The sequence below is a fragment of the Mus caroli genome, chromosome 8 (assembly GCF_900094665.2).
Source record: "Mus caroli chromosome 8, CAROLI_EIJ_v1.1, whole genome shotgun sequence".
Lineage (NCBI taxonomy): Eukaryota > Metazoa > Chordata > Mammalia > Rodentia > Muridae > Mus > Mus caroli.
The window spans coordinates 82,741,334-82,758,051 of record NC_034577.1 but is presented as its reverse complement, the minus strand read 5'-3'; the positions used below and the strand labels follow the sequence as shown (position 1 = coordinate 82,758,051).

At 41.9% G+C, this 16,718-nt stretch overlaps 1 protein-coding gene across 4 annotated transcripts in view; it reads left to right on the top strand.

Moving 5' to 3' along the window:
• Rpgrip1l (RPGRIP1 like) overlaps positions 1–4,781 on the top strand; it is a 106,577-nt gene extending 101,796 nt beyond the window's left edge. For 3 of the 4 annotated variants that reach the window (XM_029480847.1, XM_029480845.1, XM_029480846.1), the window contains 2 exons: positions 384–517; positions 1,525–4,409. In XM_029480847.1, coding sequence (XP_029336707.1) covers positions 384–517; positions 1,525–1,637 — 247 coding nt within the window. In that variant the 3' untranslated portion in view covers positions 1,638–4,409. Of the gene's footprint in view, positions 1–383; positions 518–1,524 lie in introns of all 4 variants that reach the window. The other variant, XM_021171160.1, reaches the window with a different exon arrangement.
• Positions 4,782–16,718: the final 11,937 nt, after the last annotated feature.

Here is a 16,718-nt window from a genome sequence, read left to right as displayed (position 1 = left end):
GCATAGTTTCACAAGAGAGAGCTATATCTGGGTCCTTTCAGCAAAATCTTGCTAGTGTATGCAATGGTGTCAGCGCCTTTTAGTCTTAAAAAGTAGAAGTATCACCATCTCAGATATGGTGTAATGACATGGACATCAGGTCCTTCCCTTTGCCTGGTCACTGTCTTCCATTCTGGAGATAATTGCCATCCAGGTTTAGGAAGGAGATTGGTGCTCACTGGAAAAGTGGGGGAGCTCCAAGGTTCTAATAGTTCTGGTGAGATTTTTGCCTAACGAGATTTCCTTTCTACTAGTATCACCATCTCACACCTAGTAATAAAAAAAAAAAATGTGGCAATGCCCTGCTCCATGGTAGTGATCTCCTCTGTCCTGTGCCTTCCTAGTGTGCGCTTCACCGTGGTCAGTGATCCTCCCGAGGACGAGCAGGACCTAGAATGTGAGGACATTGGGGTTGCCCATGTTGACCTTGCTGACCTGTTTCAGAAAGGAAGAGACATCATAGAGCAAGATATTGATGGTACGTGTGCAAGCATGGCTCTATCTGCACAGCTACCAGCTGCCAAAGCCCAGGCTCTCTATTCAGACCTCTTTCGGCTGCCTAGGAGGGTCTGTTACACCTCAGCAGAAGGCTGTATGGCTCAGGCTGACATCTGTTGCTGCTGAGAGCCTGTCCCTATATTCTCCCCATTTCTCTCCCTACCCTTCTGTGTCTGATAGAGAATTTGAAGTAATTTTGCTTCACAGGAATTAACTAATGCATTTCTTAGTGATGGGGATAAGACACTTGGCCTTAAGCTTGTTGTTCTCAACCATGGCATCATCTTCTCAAGGCTTCTCTAGTTCAGGGCTGCAGACAAAGGGTGAGTCTGTCCCCTCTGCTAATTCTAGGATTCTGACAGTTAGGGTCTTCCTAGATTTTTGCCTTGCTAAGTGTGAGTCAGAGCAGTATCTCATTTCTCCTTCTGTTCTTACATCACATAGAAGGAACTGTGCCTTCTTAACCGTAACCAAGGATGGCCCTGCTCTTGGGTCTTGGGCCTTGGATCCCTAACAGATATCTTTCCCTAGCTGATGGGGTCTGTGGAACCAGCCTGACATTAGACTGGGCTGTGTTCAAAGAAGCCTCAAGACTTAAATAGTCTGCCTTTGGGACATCACTGATAGCACTCACTCAAGAAGTGAACCTCTGACCCTCAGAGCCAACTCACTCACAGATGTCTTAAGTCCTGTGGGTCTGCCATCTTGCTTTTCTAATTACACAGAACCCTATTTTAAATGAAGTATCACCTTAGGGATCTAAGTGACCAGTGCTAACACTGTCTAGTTAACTAGGTGACCAGTGCTAACACTGTCTAGTTAACTAGGTGACCAGTGCTAACACTGAGTATACCATACCTTTGTAGTACTCCACAGTGATAGCCATAGCCTTTCACTGTGTATCCTCATACAAGTGGCCTTCTCATATAACTGTGCTCAGCTGAGAAAGCTACTGAGCATCATTGACCTTTGCTGACTCCTCCTCAGTTCTCGATGCCCGAACAGACGGTGGCACCATCGGCAAACTGAAGGTGACTGTGGAAGCACTTCACGCCCTACGGTCTGTCTACGAGCAATATAGAAAGGACTTGGAGGCCTGAAAGACCCTGCTCCAGAGGCATTCCGCTTCTAAGAAAATGCTCACATGAAAGCTCAAAGATGAGATGTTGAGTAATCACTCTGATGTATGTAATCTATAATTCATGGGTTGCTGGGAGGGAGCGCCTGGGTTTAGACTTGAATGTTCAAGTTTTGTATAGTTTTTGTGTTTGTTTATTTTTCTATCCAATCCTCCCCATGACTGCCACCCCTTAGGACTTCAGTGCTCCTAAGTGGGCTACCTTATTAATAATTTATAGCAACATGATAGCATGAAACATCTATTTGCATTTGCCACATTTTCTTATGAAGAACTAGGAGTAGTTCCCATTTTTATTTTTCATAAGTAAAAGCCTAAAATCTTAGGAAACCAATGAAAAAGAAATGCTTTTTATGTTATCCCTAATTGTCCCACTAAATGGAACGCCTCTGATTAGCCTCATTAAGACTTTTATACTGTGAAGATTTTATTAGAAGCAATATATGAAAATTACTTGGATTAATGTGTTAATCTCCCTCTTTAAAATGCTAATATCTACTTTATGCACATTAAAGCTCAGTATGCATTTTCTTTGATGCATACAGTTTCTATCAATTAAATATAAAGAAGGAGACTTGGCACCAACTTATTCAGTTACTCCCAGTTCTATTTTGTTTCTTTATAAACATTGCAGTTGTTCCAGGTTATGTGGTATCAGTGCATTTTTTATGCTGATGCTGGATCCAGGATTGTATTCATATAAAGATGGATGGATGGATAGATGGATGGATGGATAGATAGATAGATGCACAGGAAATCTATACTTTACAAATTAAAGTTATTGTATAGAAAAAATTAAAGTATGGCTCAAATTCTAAAATGCTTAGATATGAAAGGAGACCCTTTATCATTTTTTAAACTTACATCAATCAAGCTTATACAGTGCTGGGATGTATCTGGATATCCAGACCCTCAAAAGCAGCTCCAAAAGTTAATTTCTCGCTTTTACGCAGTCTTGCTGAAGGGTTTAATTGATATTTTTAATGGAGCTGTGAATCAGTGCTGCAAAGGAATTGTCTCTGGGGGTCTGAGATATAATGCATTTCATTTTTTAATTTACTTTTTTATTTGTCATTTTCTTCAAAGGATTTTTATAGGCTGTGGGTTTTCACTGTTTGCAAACAGGCTATTCCTTTTTAAGCATATGTAAAGTATTCAGGGAGATAAGTAATTTATTAAAATCTACCTAATTTGCCGTGCTATATTAAATCTCTGCTTCAGTGATCACAGACCATTTCATTTAGAGAATTAGGCATTCCCTCTTTGTGTGATTAAAGTCCTGGAAAATGAGTTCTTTGCTCCTATTTGTGAACATTCAAAGCCTGCTAATGGCAGGAAGATGGAACAGATTATGAGACAATTCATTACAGTTCAACAGGGGGAAAAGCAGCTATAATGCAAAAATGCAAGTATGAATATCAGCGTATAGCTGAACCATCTGTGCTCCGACAGCTTCGGTGATGACTCCTCCTTGGGAGGCTTTGAAATGACATCCGTACGATATTAATTTGTTGGCGCACTTTGTGGGACCAGTAGAGTCCGATCTGACCACAGAACTCTATAAATTCTGTCTGTACCATTGGGCACCCCTGTCCTCAGGCCTGCCATCTCCAAGAAGAATCTTGCTCTCATCAGACTGAAAAATCTTCATAACAACTCATTCCTCTGGAACCTTCTAGTGACCACAAACATCTGCAGACAAAGCCTCTCCAGTTCTAGTAAACAACCACATGTTTGTTGTCACTTTAGCTGGCTCTGAGCTCATCTTCTTGGCCTCCCTTTCTAGCTTTCTTTGGCTTTGTGCAGCTACAGTGTCATTAAGACCCATAATATTCCCTGCATAATTTAAAACAGCCAGATTATACCCTAGGATTAGCCGAGTGGTTTTTGAGACATTTATTGTGGTATGCTCCTAGGAGGCATGCATTATTGTTTTAAAATGTTATATCCAAAACTAAATAATGCTTTCTGTGGGGATGAAAACGGGGTGGTGCTGACTTCTTAGCGTCGTTAAGTGGAGACAGGAAGTTTCAATCCAAAAACCTTCTACAAGTGAGTCAGCTGTGTAACATTTATACCTCAGGTAAGATTATGGATTATCCAGGCTTCTCTCACCTTTGTATCTACTAGCTTTAAAATTCTCAGCCTCAGACTCCTGCCAATGTTCCAGGTACTGACTTCACATGTAACAGTGACTAATGGGTTCTGAAGAACGAGATCAAGTGAGTGTCCTCACTTGAAGTCCGCCGGCATCTTTGTCTAGATGTGTGTTAACCAGAGTTCTTTGAAAAGTTCACCTCCACTGGTTTAAAGTGCTGTGCTGTCCTCTGGGAACCAGGATGGCTGGGAAGTGGGGGTTCCACTCACACAGACACAGCCCTAGAGGAGAACTTGCAGCTCTCAGTAACTGCACAGTACACTCAGCACTCTAGAGCTGTAATGCTTTTAGTTTGGAAATATAGAGATGTGATGTGGCGTGTGGGACAGTGTATTATACATGGTTTTTTGCCTACTGTAGTAGAAATGTCAAATTCCCAGCCACTGTCATGAGAAGCAGTTGACAAAAATAAGTTTTATGGTTTACAGTGTGGTTTACGTAGAGAACATTTCTCTTCACTCTCGGTTTCAACATGTTTTCTGAATTATCATGGTTTGTTGCCATTTAACTTAAATTAGTTTTTTTAAGAATAAATAGAGTCTATGTTTAATCAAATAAAGAAAGGCCACATTGAAATTCTGCTGTTCCTGCCATTCATTTGTTACCACAGAACACAAATAATGTCTATGTGTCATGAAGAAGTGTGGGCTGAGACGTGGTCATGTGATTAGGGAGACTCTGCGTGCACCAATGTTCCCACAACAAAACATAAATTATTTTAGTAATCTGACATCAAGAGCTGTGACAATGAAAACCAGCTCTTACACATGTTCTAACAAGAATCTGATTAACATTTTTGTGGATATGGAAAATAACTTTTTTTAGTCAAGCTGGCAAATGTTGCTGAATTTAGAATGATTTCCTTATGTACAGGATTGCAAAATGTGAATCATGTCTGTGAACAAATATGAGAATAAAATGTGATCTTTGTGTAACACAAAACACCAAGGACGAGACTTTGGGTTGTAAAAGGATGAAGTGATTGACAGTGGAGAGGTGGTCCCAGCAGTAAGCGTGTACGTTAGTAAGTCACCCACGCCCAAAGGCCGCCGACTGCCTCGACAGAGAGAGGCTAGAGCCAAGCTTTCGTGTCAGGTGGGCACCACACCAATTAAATCCATGAGTAGGGACAACAGCATTCCATCCCTTCTGTTCCAAAACCAAACAGCCTCTAGGTCAGCCAGAGCATATCAGAGTAATAGAAACAAGCATTTTAAAGCCACGCACACAGAATTAGAAAATAGCCTCTTTCATCTGGCAAGGGAGAATTTTTCACTTCCGTCTCAAAATGTTGCCAAAGGATGGCACCTCATGATCCCACTCCTGGAAGCCCACACTGCAGGTATGGCTCCTTTTGTCCTAAACAGTTTTCATTTATTTTTCTTCCCTTTCCTCTTATTTATTTATTTATTTATTTAACATGATTTCACTATGCAGCCCTGGTTGGCCTGAGACTCACTATATAGACCAGGCTGTCCTCAAACTCATGGAACTCTGCCTGCCTCTGCCAGCTGAGCACTGGGATTAAAGACAAAGTCGGCTTGTACCATCTACCCTGACACTGCTTTGTTCTCCAAATGACATTCCAAATGCTATGTGCTCTGGAGCGAAGTCAGGCACTGTCAGACAGAATGTGGCTTCCCCTCTGAGATCTGTACCTTTTTGTCCCTTCATACTCTCTAGACAACCATGGTCTCATTACTATAACAGCCTCATTTCTCCGTTCACTAACCCATTCGTTTTTGTTTGATTTTAAATATTTATTTTCTTTTTAATTATGTATATATGTTTGTCACTGTGTGGGTATGCGTATGTGTATGTGAGCACGGGTGTCTGCAGAGGTCAGGAAAGGTTGTTCGATGCGCTAGAGCTGGAGGTATATGGAACATTGTGAGCTGTCATGCAGGTGCTGGGAACCAAAAAGACCCTCTGCAAGAGCAGCAAAAGCTTCTAACCACTGAGCCATCTCTCCAGCCCCTATTTTCTTTTCTTTTTTAAATTAATACCTTAACTCTTATCTTCCTGTCACCCATTCTTTCCATTCTTCTATTCAATCAAACACTTCATCTGCCTGCCTGCCTACCGTTTGCTGGACTGGCTGCGTAGCCTTGGTTTTCTAGACTACCTCAGTATGCAGCTCATGCTGGTTACTTAGCCCCGGCTTCCTTGAACCTGTGAGCCTCCTGCCCAGTGCACTTAACTTTTGAAAGCGGACACCCCTCCTTCACGCCTTCCTCTCTTTGTTGGCTTGGTATCTTTCTTTGGGTATCAGCCTCTGTGGCAATTCCTGGGGCTTCTCCGTATGCTCCACTGTACAAAGATTTGTCTCTATTCTTTCGAGATGGCAGTGGGAGGGGGTTACTGTACAGATGAACCTGGCATTCCTGGCTCGAATTCTAAGCCTTCCTGCCTCAATCTCCCAAGTAGCTGGATGGCAGTGCATGTCACCATACATGGCAAAGACTTCATTTGCATGGCAGGGCATCACGGCCCTTCTGGAACTGATATTTGTACCTGAGCTTCAGATCACAGAGGCACACCCTCAGGCAGCTCTCCAGCGGCCCTGGTCAGGAAGCAAAAGGGAAGTTTTATAAATGTCTAAAATAAACATTTGTCCAAATTCAAGATCTTTGGTACAGATCTGCTTTGGCATAGGTTCACATGTTATTAACAGCAAGAGAATTTTTGGAAGAATGCTTGAGATATCTATTCACACAACCAAGATCGACTTCTCTCAAACCCAGACAAAGAAGAAAGAACCCCAGACAGACACACCACGTCTATACACATTAGGGCAGCTTAACTATTTTCCTATAGACTAGGAGAGTTCACAGTAGAAAATGAAAGACAAAGGCTTTGTACTGTTTGAAGCAGCAGTGGGCCATGGATGTGTTTACTCCAGCATGAGTGCACCAAGAAACTTGGCCTCAAATACAGCAAGCAACAGGCAAGAGAATGTTACAGCTGCGTTAATTTTAGTCATAGGTTTTAACCTCCCCAGAGAGGGCAGATCAGAGATGTTGAAAAGGCATGTTTAGCATAATCACAAAGCTTAGACAGAGATAGAATACACATGGAACATTCAAAAGAAGATCAACAGCATATTTAACCATAAAGGAAATCTCAGTTTCCAAAGGCCTCAGATCTTGTAGCCCATACTACTCTAAGCAAAAGGCAATGAAGTTAGAAGCAGGTAGCAAAAGAAGATAGCTAAGACACAAGACTTTCTAAACTCTAAAATGCATGTTTTCATTTTCAGTCGAAAAAAGACCTTTGCATGTTATTGTCTGGGATTGTCTGGGATTCTAATGGGACATGAAATAGCCGACTGTAGGATAGAGGGAGAAGCAGAGCCTACAAATACTTTGTGCATTAGTGAGGGAAATAAGTAAATGTCAGCTCAAAACCCATCGCCAGCAAAGCCTGGGCTGCACATACCAGGAGGGCTGGCAGAATACAAGTGCTACAAGAGCACAGATGATGCCAGCAAAGGAGAGGGACCAGCCAACCTGAGAGAGCAGGTGTGAGGCCTGCTCTTGTGGTTTGTGTCTAGAATGTCCCCTAGAGGCTCATGACTTAAAAGTGTTGTCATCAGCCTGGGTTGCTATTGGAAGGTAGTGGAGCCTAGTAAGAAGAGGTTCAGTTATTGGGAATGTGCTCTTAAGGAGATATTGAGCCCTAGCCCCACCCCACCCCTGTGTCCCAGATGCCCACTGTCTTCCACGTACTCATTGCTCTCATGCTCTGCCTCCTCACAGGCTGGAAATGACATGGCCAAGTGAAAACCTGAAGCTATGAATCAAAATCAATTTTATCTCAGATATTTTTTTTCATGGCATCAGCAAGCTGACTAACTCACTTGGCAGAGTCAGATCTTTAGATCTAGGAGAAGAGGAAACAACGTGGAGTGTGCAGGATCAGATACAGCAGATAGAAGGCCATTTTGGAAAAGGGAGATAATCCTTGGGGATATTTCCTGAAATAAAGGAGGAAACCAGGTGAAAACCATGGCTCCCCAGGAAACACAATAAATAAAATTAAATTGTCAATAAAAAGTGGACATGTACTGCAGAAACTAAACAGGCTATGGCAACAGAAGAGGGCATTGTTGAGCTAAGAAACTTGAGTTCTCCCAACCCATTCTCTATTGGGAATTGCCTTAGTTGGTCCAAGAACATCCAAAATAAAGGTTCTAACAGAACGGGAATTCTGCACTCACCTTCCATAAGAATACAAGATGAGGATCAAACCTTCTTAGCAGCTGTCAGTTGGACATCAATAAGCTGAAGACAGCGAGACAGAGCAACCCGGTTACCCCACCAACCAGTAGTCTTCCACATCTGGGCATGTTTGTTTGCTATGTTTTTTTAAATGAATAAAAATTTTTAAAATAACACAAATACCAAATGCCTATATGCTCATTATACACCAGAATACAGATGGTTAACGTCTCCTGCTACATAGCACCCCTAATCCAGACCTGTTTCCCACCCACCAGTTTACCATTTGTATGTAAACACATACACATGCCCACAGAATATGTATAGAACTATTTTGCTTTTTATTTACATAAGTGTCAGACTGCAGACATTGTTTATACAGTTTGCTTTTTTCCACATAATTTTTAAAACCATGTTTTTGAAGTCTACCCTTGTTTCTAGCATTTCAGTGCCAAAATAGAGGAGTCTGTGGTTTTAAAAATGAACCTTTCGCAGCAGGATGGCGTTCTACCCAGTGTTAGTGAATTTGATGTTCTGAACCACCCTTCTGTTGAGACCACTAGACATAATTTGAATATGTCAAAAGTGTCATCTGGCTATCTGGGATGTCAAACTACAGGGTCCAGCCTAGTGACAGCCTTGAGGACAAGTCTAGCACTGGGGCTACTCTCCTCAGAGGCACCTGCCAGGTTGAACATGAGCATCAAAGGCTACACAGCACCTTCATAGGCCTCTGGGTCTTGAAGGAAAGAAGCTGCTATTGGATGGACTACAGACCCAAGTCCTCCACATTTGAGTCAGCATAAAAGCCTAAGACATCAAGACAGTCGTAACAGAAAGCAGACCATGCAGTCTGGACCAGTTTTCATTCTCCCCATCTTGGAATGATTAAGGTCATCTCAGGTTGCTGGGCCCACAGCCTATCACTGTCAGAGACATAACTCTCAAATCTACCCTCTACAGCCTCAAATTACTATTTCAGCTCATAACAATGTTTGCAAAATGCACATTTGAAGTAGTAATTCAAGGAGTCGAGACTACACGACAAGGCAAGATCAAGTAGCAGTCACCTAGTAACATCCAAGTAGCACCAATATGACGTCATACCAGCAGCCAGTATGACGTCATACCAAAACCAGCCTGAGATGGTTCCAGGGGGATTTGGACAGGATTTTAAGATCCAACTGTAAATTCTAGAAGTGAAAATTGCAACTAAAAATAAGAGTTGACTAGAGCCAGGTGTGGTGGCACATGCCTTTAATCCCAGCACTTGGGAAGCAGAGGCAGGTGGATTTCTGAGTTCAAGGCCAGCCTGGTCTACAGAGTGAGTTCCAGGACAGCCAGGTCTATATAGAGAAACGCTGTGTCTTAGTCAGGGTTTCTATTCCTGCACAGACATCATAACCAAGAAGCAAGTTGGGGAGGAAAGGGTTTATTCGGCTTACACTTCCATGCTGCTGTTCATCACCAAAGGAAGTCAGGACTGGAACTCAAGCAGGTCAGAAAGAAAGAGCTGATGCAGAGGCCATGGAGGGATGTTCTTTACTGGCTTGCTTCCCCTGGCTTGCTCAGCCTGCTCTCTTATAGAACCAAGACTACCAGCTCAGAAACAGTCCCACCCACAAGGGGCCTTTCCCCCTTGATCACTAATTGAGAAAATGCCTTACAGTTGGATCTCATGGAGGCATTTCTCAACTGAAGCTCCTTTCTCTGTAATAACTCCAGCTGTGTCAAGTTGACACAAAACTAGCCAATACACCCTGTCTTGAAAAGCCATTTTAAAAAAAAAGTTGACTGGATAGTCTAATCATATACCACTAAAGAGATTTGGTGAACTGAAAATAGAGGATACTAAAGAGAAGGGAAGAGGAAGGATTTAAGGTCACATGGGAACTTATAAGTCTGAAGAGACAGGAGAGGAAAGGAAACACAAAACTAGCTACCAAAAGTAATGGTCAAGAATTTTCCAGAGGGGCTGGTGAGATGGCTCAGTGGGTAAGAACACTGGCTGCTCTTCTGAAGGTCCTGAGTTCAAATCTCAGCAACCACATAGTGGTTCACAACCATCCATAATGAGATCTGACGCCTTCATCTGGTGTGTCTAAAAGACAGATACAGTGTACTTACATATAATAATAAAATCTTTTTTTAAAAATTTCCAGAATAAAAAAGGGCAGATTTATGAATGATTTATTGCAGAGCCAGCAGGAGTTCGGTGCGTGAAGGCACTCGTCCCATGCCTAATGACCTGAATTAGCTCTCAAACATCCATTTGGGTCTTGAAGGGAGAAAATTAGCATTAAAGCAAGTCTGCCACAATTCGAGTCCGGACTCAGAAAACATGGAACTCACATAAGTATGGCCTCCCTCCCATCAATCACAAGCGTTTTGCTAAGTGTACTGGAGAAACGTTCCTCTTCCTGCCCACTTTATGAAGTCGGCTGCTACCAGGTCTGGGGATGCAGGCAGATGGAGCTGTGAAGACAGGGTCATCTGGAGGCCACCAGAGTAAAGTGTTCCAGTACTGGTATAGTCTAGAACCATTGTGACTGGGGGAGCAAGTCTCTTGAAGCAGAGTTTGCAGCAATGGCTATATGTCGACCTTAGCAGCACGAATGGCTACATGTCTTTTATAGTTGGAACATGAATACTTTCCAGAAAGTGTTTAGAACACCTGGGTTATCATAATGACAGGCAAGCCATTTGCAAAAAGAGGGATGAGGGTGGTTCAGTTAACAGGACCCCACTCAAGGCAGACAGCGCTAGGGACGGTTTGGCAACTATCATTGAAAGGCTCATCGATGGAACACCTCCCTGCTACTACCAACAACAATTTAGCTTATTTGAAGAAAAACTAAACACTAAGGTTACTATCATTCACATGTTCAAAAGTGTTTGACAGCGGTGATCCTCTAGCTGATGAGTCTCAGAAGTGTAAGAAGTAGTATGCTACAGCTTTTAGACCTACCTCTCAATCTTTACCTTCAACTTTTAACGAGTGTTAGCATTCTGAGCAAACTCATGGCCAATGGGATCAGGATGCCCTGGAAGAATACTTATTCCCTTCTCTGTTGTTCTGATGGACAGTGGAGATGTATTCTGTGTGAGTCCTCAAAGGGTCTAGCAGTATCAAGCCACAGCACAGCACTCATAGAGGTAATCAATTTTAAAACACAGCTGTGCATTAACTTCTCCATCCAATCCTCTTATTCCTCCCAGTCCCTCCTTCCTGACTCAGAGACTGTCTGCAGGGAAGCCTTGTTGAAGATCTGCTTACTTTCAGGAAAGCCAGGCTAAGAGGACAGACCATCCCAAGTGGCCCTATGAAGTAGGTCACAGGAGTGGGACTTGTGTCACAAGTGAGATTTGGTCACTCATCAACCTGATGAGGGGGAAATGACATCATTAATGTTAACTGATACTGAAATAAACTCATTTGGTAAATTCCTGTCAGTGATTAACTGAAATAAATATGTGAAAAAATGAAGTGGGGGCTGAAGAGATGGCTCAGTATTTAAGAGCACCGACTGCTCTTCCAGAGGTCTTGAGTTCAATTCACAGCCACCACATGGTGGCTCACAACCATCTGTAATGGGGTCTGGTGCACTCTTCTTTTTTTTTTTCTTTTTTTTTTTAAAGATTTATTTATTTATTATATGTAAGTACACTGTAGCTGTCTTCAGACATTCCAGAAGAGGGCGCCAGATCTCGTTGCGGATGGTTGTGAGCCACCATGTGGTTGCTGGGATTTGAACTCTGGACCTTCGGAAGAGCAGTCAGGTGCTCTTACCCACTGAGCCATCTCACCAGCCCTGGTGCACTCTTCTGGTGTGTCTGAAGAGAGCAATGTTGGTATATTTATATATACAAAATAAATCAATCTTTTTTAAAAAAAAGAATAAAAAAATCTTTTGGAAAAAAAAAGAAATGAAGCCTCATTTATCAGCTATGCTTTGGGTTTATGCTACTTTTCTTGGGTTTTCAGCCGATGATGGTGCACACCTTTAAATCCCAGCACTTGGGATGCAGAGGCAGGCAGATCTCTGAGTTTGAGGCCAACCTGGCTACACAGGAAAACCCTGTCTCAAGAAACCAAAGAGAAAGAGAAAAAAAGCTTTTCAGAGGATGGAAAATTGCAAAAGCAAACAGCAGCTTGAATTCAACAGAACATTGCCTTAAAACATTCCTCCTGCATCAAGCAAGAGTAAACCTTTGCACAGGGCATGAAATCACAAATCAGGAATCTTAAAACTCAAGTGGAAGTTGAAAACCTTGGCTTTCTAAGGTGGGGAATTGACTTTAGGAAAGAATTTGAAGGAAAAAAATTAACTCTGAAGTAAAGTTACAAGATACCTCAGAGGGGAAAAAAATACAGCTAAATGTAGACTGAGAAAAGGTAGTGAGTAGAAGGAAAGAGACAAGAGACTGGCAGAAAATAGAGATCAGTGAAAAAACAGGCAGATAGACCAGGAGGAAAAGTGGGACCAGAGATACTGATAACAAAAAAGCAGCGATTCCGAGCTAACATGAAAGCGCTAATAAGACAGTGCCCCTGCAAGAAAGAGCTGCCCAGCAGGTAGGAAAATTGCTTCCAAGCATTCAGCTTTGAAAAACCTGAGCAGTTATCCAAGTAAAACCACTCACAATTACAGCAAAAGAAAATCCTCCAGTGTTCTAGGCAGGAGGGGAAGCTTACATGAAGAGACGAAATCAGATAAACATGAGAGCTCTTCGGAGCAAAGATGCAAAGCAGGCAGTGGTGAAGAGGCCTGTCACAAGCTGAGAGTACATGCCAAGAGCTCCAACCCCACCAGCCGTCAAATATTAGGGGTCTAGGGAGGTGGCTTTCACTGCAGTGACATTAACATGACATAAAACTGCCTCTGTGAAAGTGAACAGTTTGGTGTCATTAGTTCATTCACAGTGTCATACAACCACGTCTTTCTACTTTGCAAACATTTCCATCACTCCACAAGAAAATATTCATTTACTCCCTAGTGCCTACTGTCAGTTTCAGGTCCACCTGTTTTTTGTTGTTGTTGTTGTTGTTGTTGTTTCTATGAGTTTACCTATTCTAGGTATTTTGTGCAAATGGATCTTATATACCCAACTTATTACATGTCTTCAGGGTGCATCCATGTTGTAACATGTATCAGTACATTATTATTGTTAATGGCTTAGTACTGTTTTCTATCCATCAGCAGATGGATAGACAGCTGAGACATCTGGGTTGTCTCTGCCTTTTGTGCATTGTGAATAGTACTGCTATGAACATTTAGGTAGAAGTGTCTATTTGTTTGATTTCAACTCTTTGAGGTATACATATAGAAATGGATTTTCTCAGCCATGTGATAATTTTATGCCTACCTCAATCTATTTCCACATCCTTGGAACCCTTTCCTAGCACATGGCCAGCAAGTGCAAGAGTCCTGGCTTCCAGTGTGAAGCAGTGTCTCCTGTGGCTTTGCGTGCATGTCTCTGGCAACTAATGGTGCTAAGCATCTTTTCATGTGCTTGTTTATAGAACAGCTTAAACATTAAAAATGTGGGACTATTATACTAATGGTGCCCTCTCTGAGAATTTACTAGAAGACAGTCTTCAGCTAAATAATATGCAAGTGAAGAACCTTAAGGGAGAAGTCAGGAACAGTGACTTCCAACCAGAGATGTCAGGCAGACCATAGCTATACATAAGAATTAGAGGGAGTGTTACTTCTCCTGCTCTGAGAAATAACACATATTTCTTTAGTTACAGGAAGAGAGAAAATACAAACGTAGAATATATTAATTTGACCATAGATAATGAATGAGTCAGCGGTGTCATTCGATGTAGGTAAAACACACAGATGGGAAAGGGAAGAAAGGAAGACCATGTAACCAAGTCAGTGGGAAATAACCACCTAAGCGAACCAGGCAGGCTTGCTGATCACCAAAAGCTTGCTTTAACAGAGACAGAGGCGGAGACTAGAGAGTGGAAAGGTGATAAGTAGAACATGCATGGTAAATATATGCAAGCAATACGACTGAGAACAAGCTTTAATTCATAGTAATAAAGTAAAATCATCTTAGCACACTTAAGAAACAAACTCTCTGTTTGACTCACTTGGCAGAACTCAGCCCTTCACTGTGAAGGGGTGTCTCTAAAAGACAACAAATCAAAGGGATGGCAGAGCACTGGGCAGAAGCACAGGAGGGATGCACCTGGTATCTCACAAGACAGGCGCCATCAATAAGAAGGCCGCCTAACAAATGCTCTCTGAGTCTAAGGGCCGTAATTCACAGCAAAGACCACAGCAACAGACTACATGAAGCACAAATACAGGGCGGGGGGGGGGGGGGAGCACAGGAACATTCATTAATTAGAGCGGTGGCCAAGTCCTCTCTGTTCAGGACAGGGCAAGTAGGGAAGAGGGGGAGGAGGGGGAGGGGCAGGGGAGGGGGAGGAGGAAGAAAGGGCAAAAGCATAAACATTATAATCCTTAAGCAGACCTTATAAATACATATTGAACTTTTCAGCCTTATAAAACAGAAAGTATCCTTTTTTCTAAGTGCTTGGGAACATTTATGGAAATTGGTCCTATATGAGGTACCAGGAAAAGTTTAATAAGTTCTACCAAGAAGAAATAAAATCAAGAACACTGTCTTATCACAATTCATTAAAATTGGAAATACATTTTTTTCAAGGGGAGAATGTTTTTCCACATGAATGTTTTTAAATTATTGAGCAGCTCATGGAAACAAAAGTGACCCTAAATAACCAAAGCAGGCCTACGCAGCAAGAGCAAGCTGATCCTGTAATACCTGATCCTGTCAGGCTACAGAGCTAGCTATAAGCGCAAAACAGCATGGTACTCGCTCAAAAAAAGACGGAGTGAACCAGCAGAATAGAACTGAGAGCAGAGATAATCCCGCACAGCTATTGACATATAATTATGACAACTTTCTAAAACAACAAGCATTAGAAAAAGATAATCTCTTCAACAAAAGAGGCTGGGAAACCGGATTTCTGCCTAAGAAGATAGATCCCTTCCTCTCACCAGAGCCAAAGTCAAAATGTAAAACCTGGAACTGCAAAACTGCTGGAGAAAAACAGACAATACTCTGTAGGCAAGGAGCTTTGGTCAAAGAACTCAGCAGAAGAAATAATCCGAAGAATTGACAAAGTGAAGCCGCGTGAAGTTAAAAGGCTTCTCTGGAGCAGAGGAGGCAATCAGGAGAGGAAACAACAGCCTAAGGGATAGAAACAGGTGTTTGTTGACCATACAGCTGACAGAGATAGCATCTAGGCTATGTAAGGAACCCAACAGTTAAATCCCCAAAGAAGAGGTCATCTCATCAGTCAGCAGGCAAAGGAATTGAACTCACAGTTCTCAAAAAAAAAAAAAAAAAAGCAAGAAATACAAAAGGCAATAACTATTTAGAAAATCCCAACATTCTTAGTCATCAAGGAAATACAAATTCAAGCTTGGTTGAGATTTCACACACTCAATCAGAGATAGCCATCATCAAAAAAGAAAATCGAATCTGTAAAAATGTGGAGAAAAGGAGCCCTTTGCAACAGTCGTGGGATGTAAATGGTTGAGCCATTCTGAAAATAGTTTATATATATCATAAATACACCTTATTTATATAATATATAATATATATTATAAAATAATATACAATATAATAAATAATATGTATTAGCCACTGCATAGACTTAGAATACTCTAAGACAGCATGCCACAGAAGTAATTGCATGTTCATGTTTACTGCTGCAATACTCAATACAACCAAGGAGGAACCAGCCTCCATACCTATGCACAGATGACTGGATAAAGAAAATATACTGGAGCTAGAGAGAACCTCATTGACTAAGAGCACTAACTGCTCTTCCAGGGGATCAACTGAGGTTTGATTCACAGCCCCCAACATGGTGGCTCACAACTGCAACTCCAGTTCCAAGGATCTGAGAGTCACCAGGCAAGTACATGGTATACAGACAAGCATGCAGGCTGTCTGAAGCTTACTATTGCTGTGAACAAACCCCGTGACTAAAAGCAACGGAAGGAGGAAGGGGTTTATTTGGCTTACATATTCCAAATCACAGTTCACTGAGGGAATTCACAGCAGGGACTCAAAGAGAGCAGAAACCTGGAGGCAGGAGCTCATCACTAATGAGGAAAATGCCCTCTATACAGGCTACCTACAGCCCAATCAGAGCCTCAATTGAGGTCCCTTCCTCTCAGATGACTCTCGCTTGTGTTGATATACAACTAGCCAGCAGCACAGGGGCAAAACTCCTAAAGACATAAATTAATTTTTCTTAAAAAAAAATTATAGACAGAGCTGGAAAGATGGCTCAGTGGTTAAGAGCACTCACTGCTTTTCCAGAGGTCCTGAGTTCAAATTCCAGCAACCACATGGTGGCTCACAACCATCTATAATGAGATCTGATGCCCTCTTCTGGTGTGTCTGAAGACAGCTACAATATACTTATATATAATAAATAAGTAAATCTTTAAAAAAGTGTAGACAATATAGTATATTTCCACATAATAGAATTTTATTCAGCCATAGAGAAGAGTGAAATTATGTCCTTTGCAGGAAAGTAAAGTAGAATTGGGAACCATCATGTAAACAAAATAAGCCAGACTCAGAAAGACAAATACTGTGTGTTTCCTCT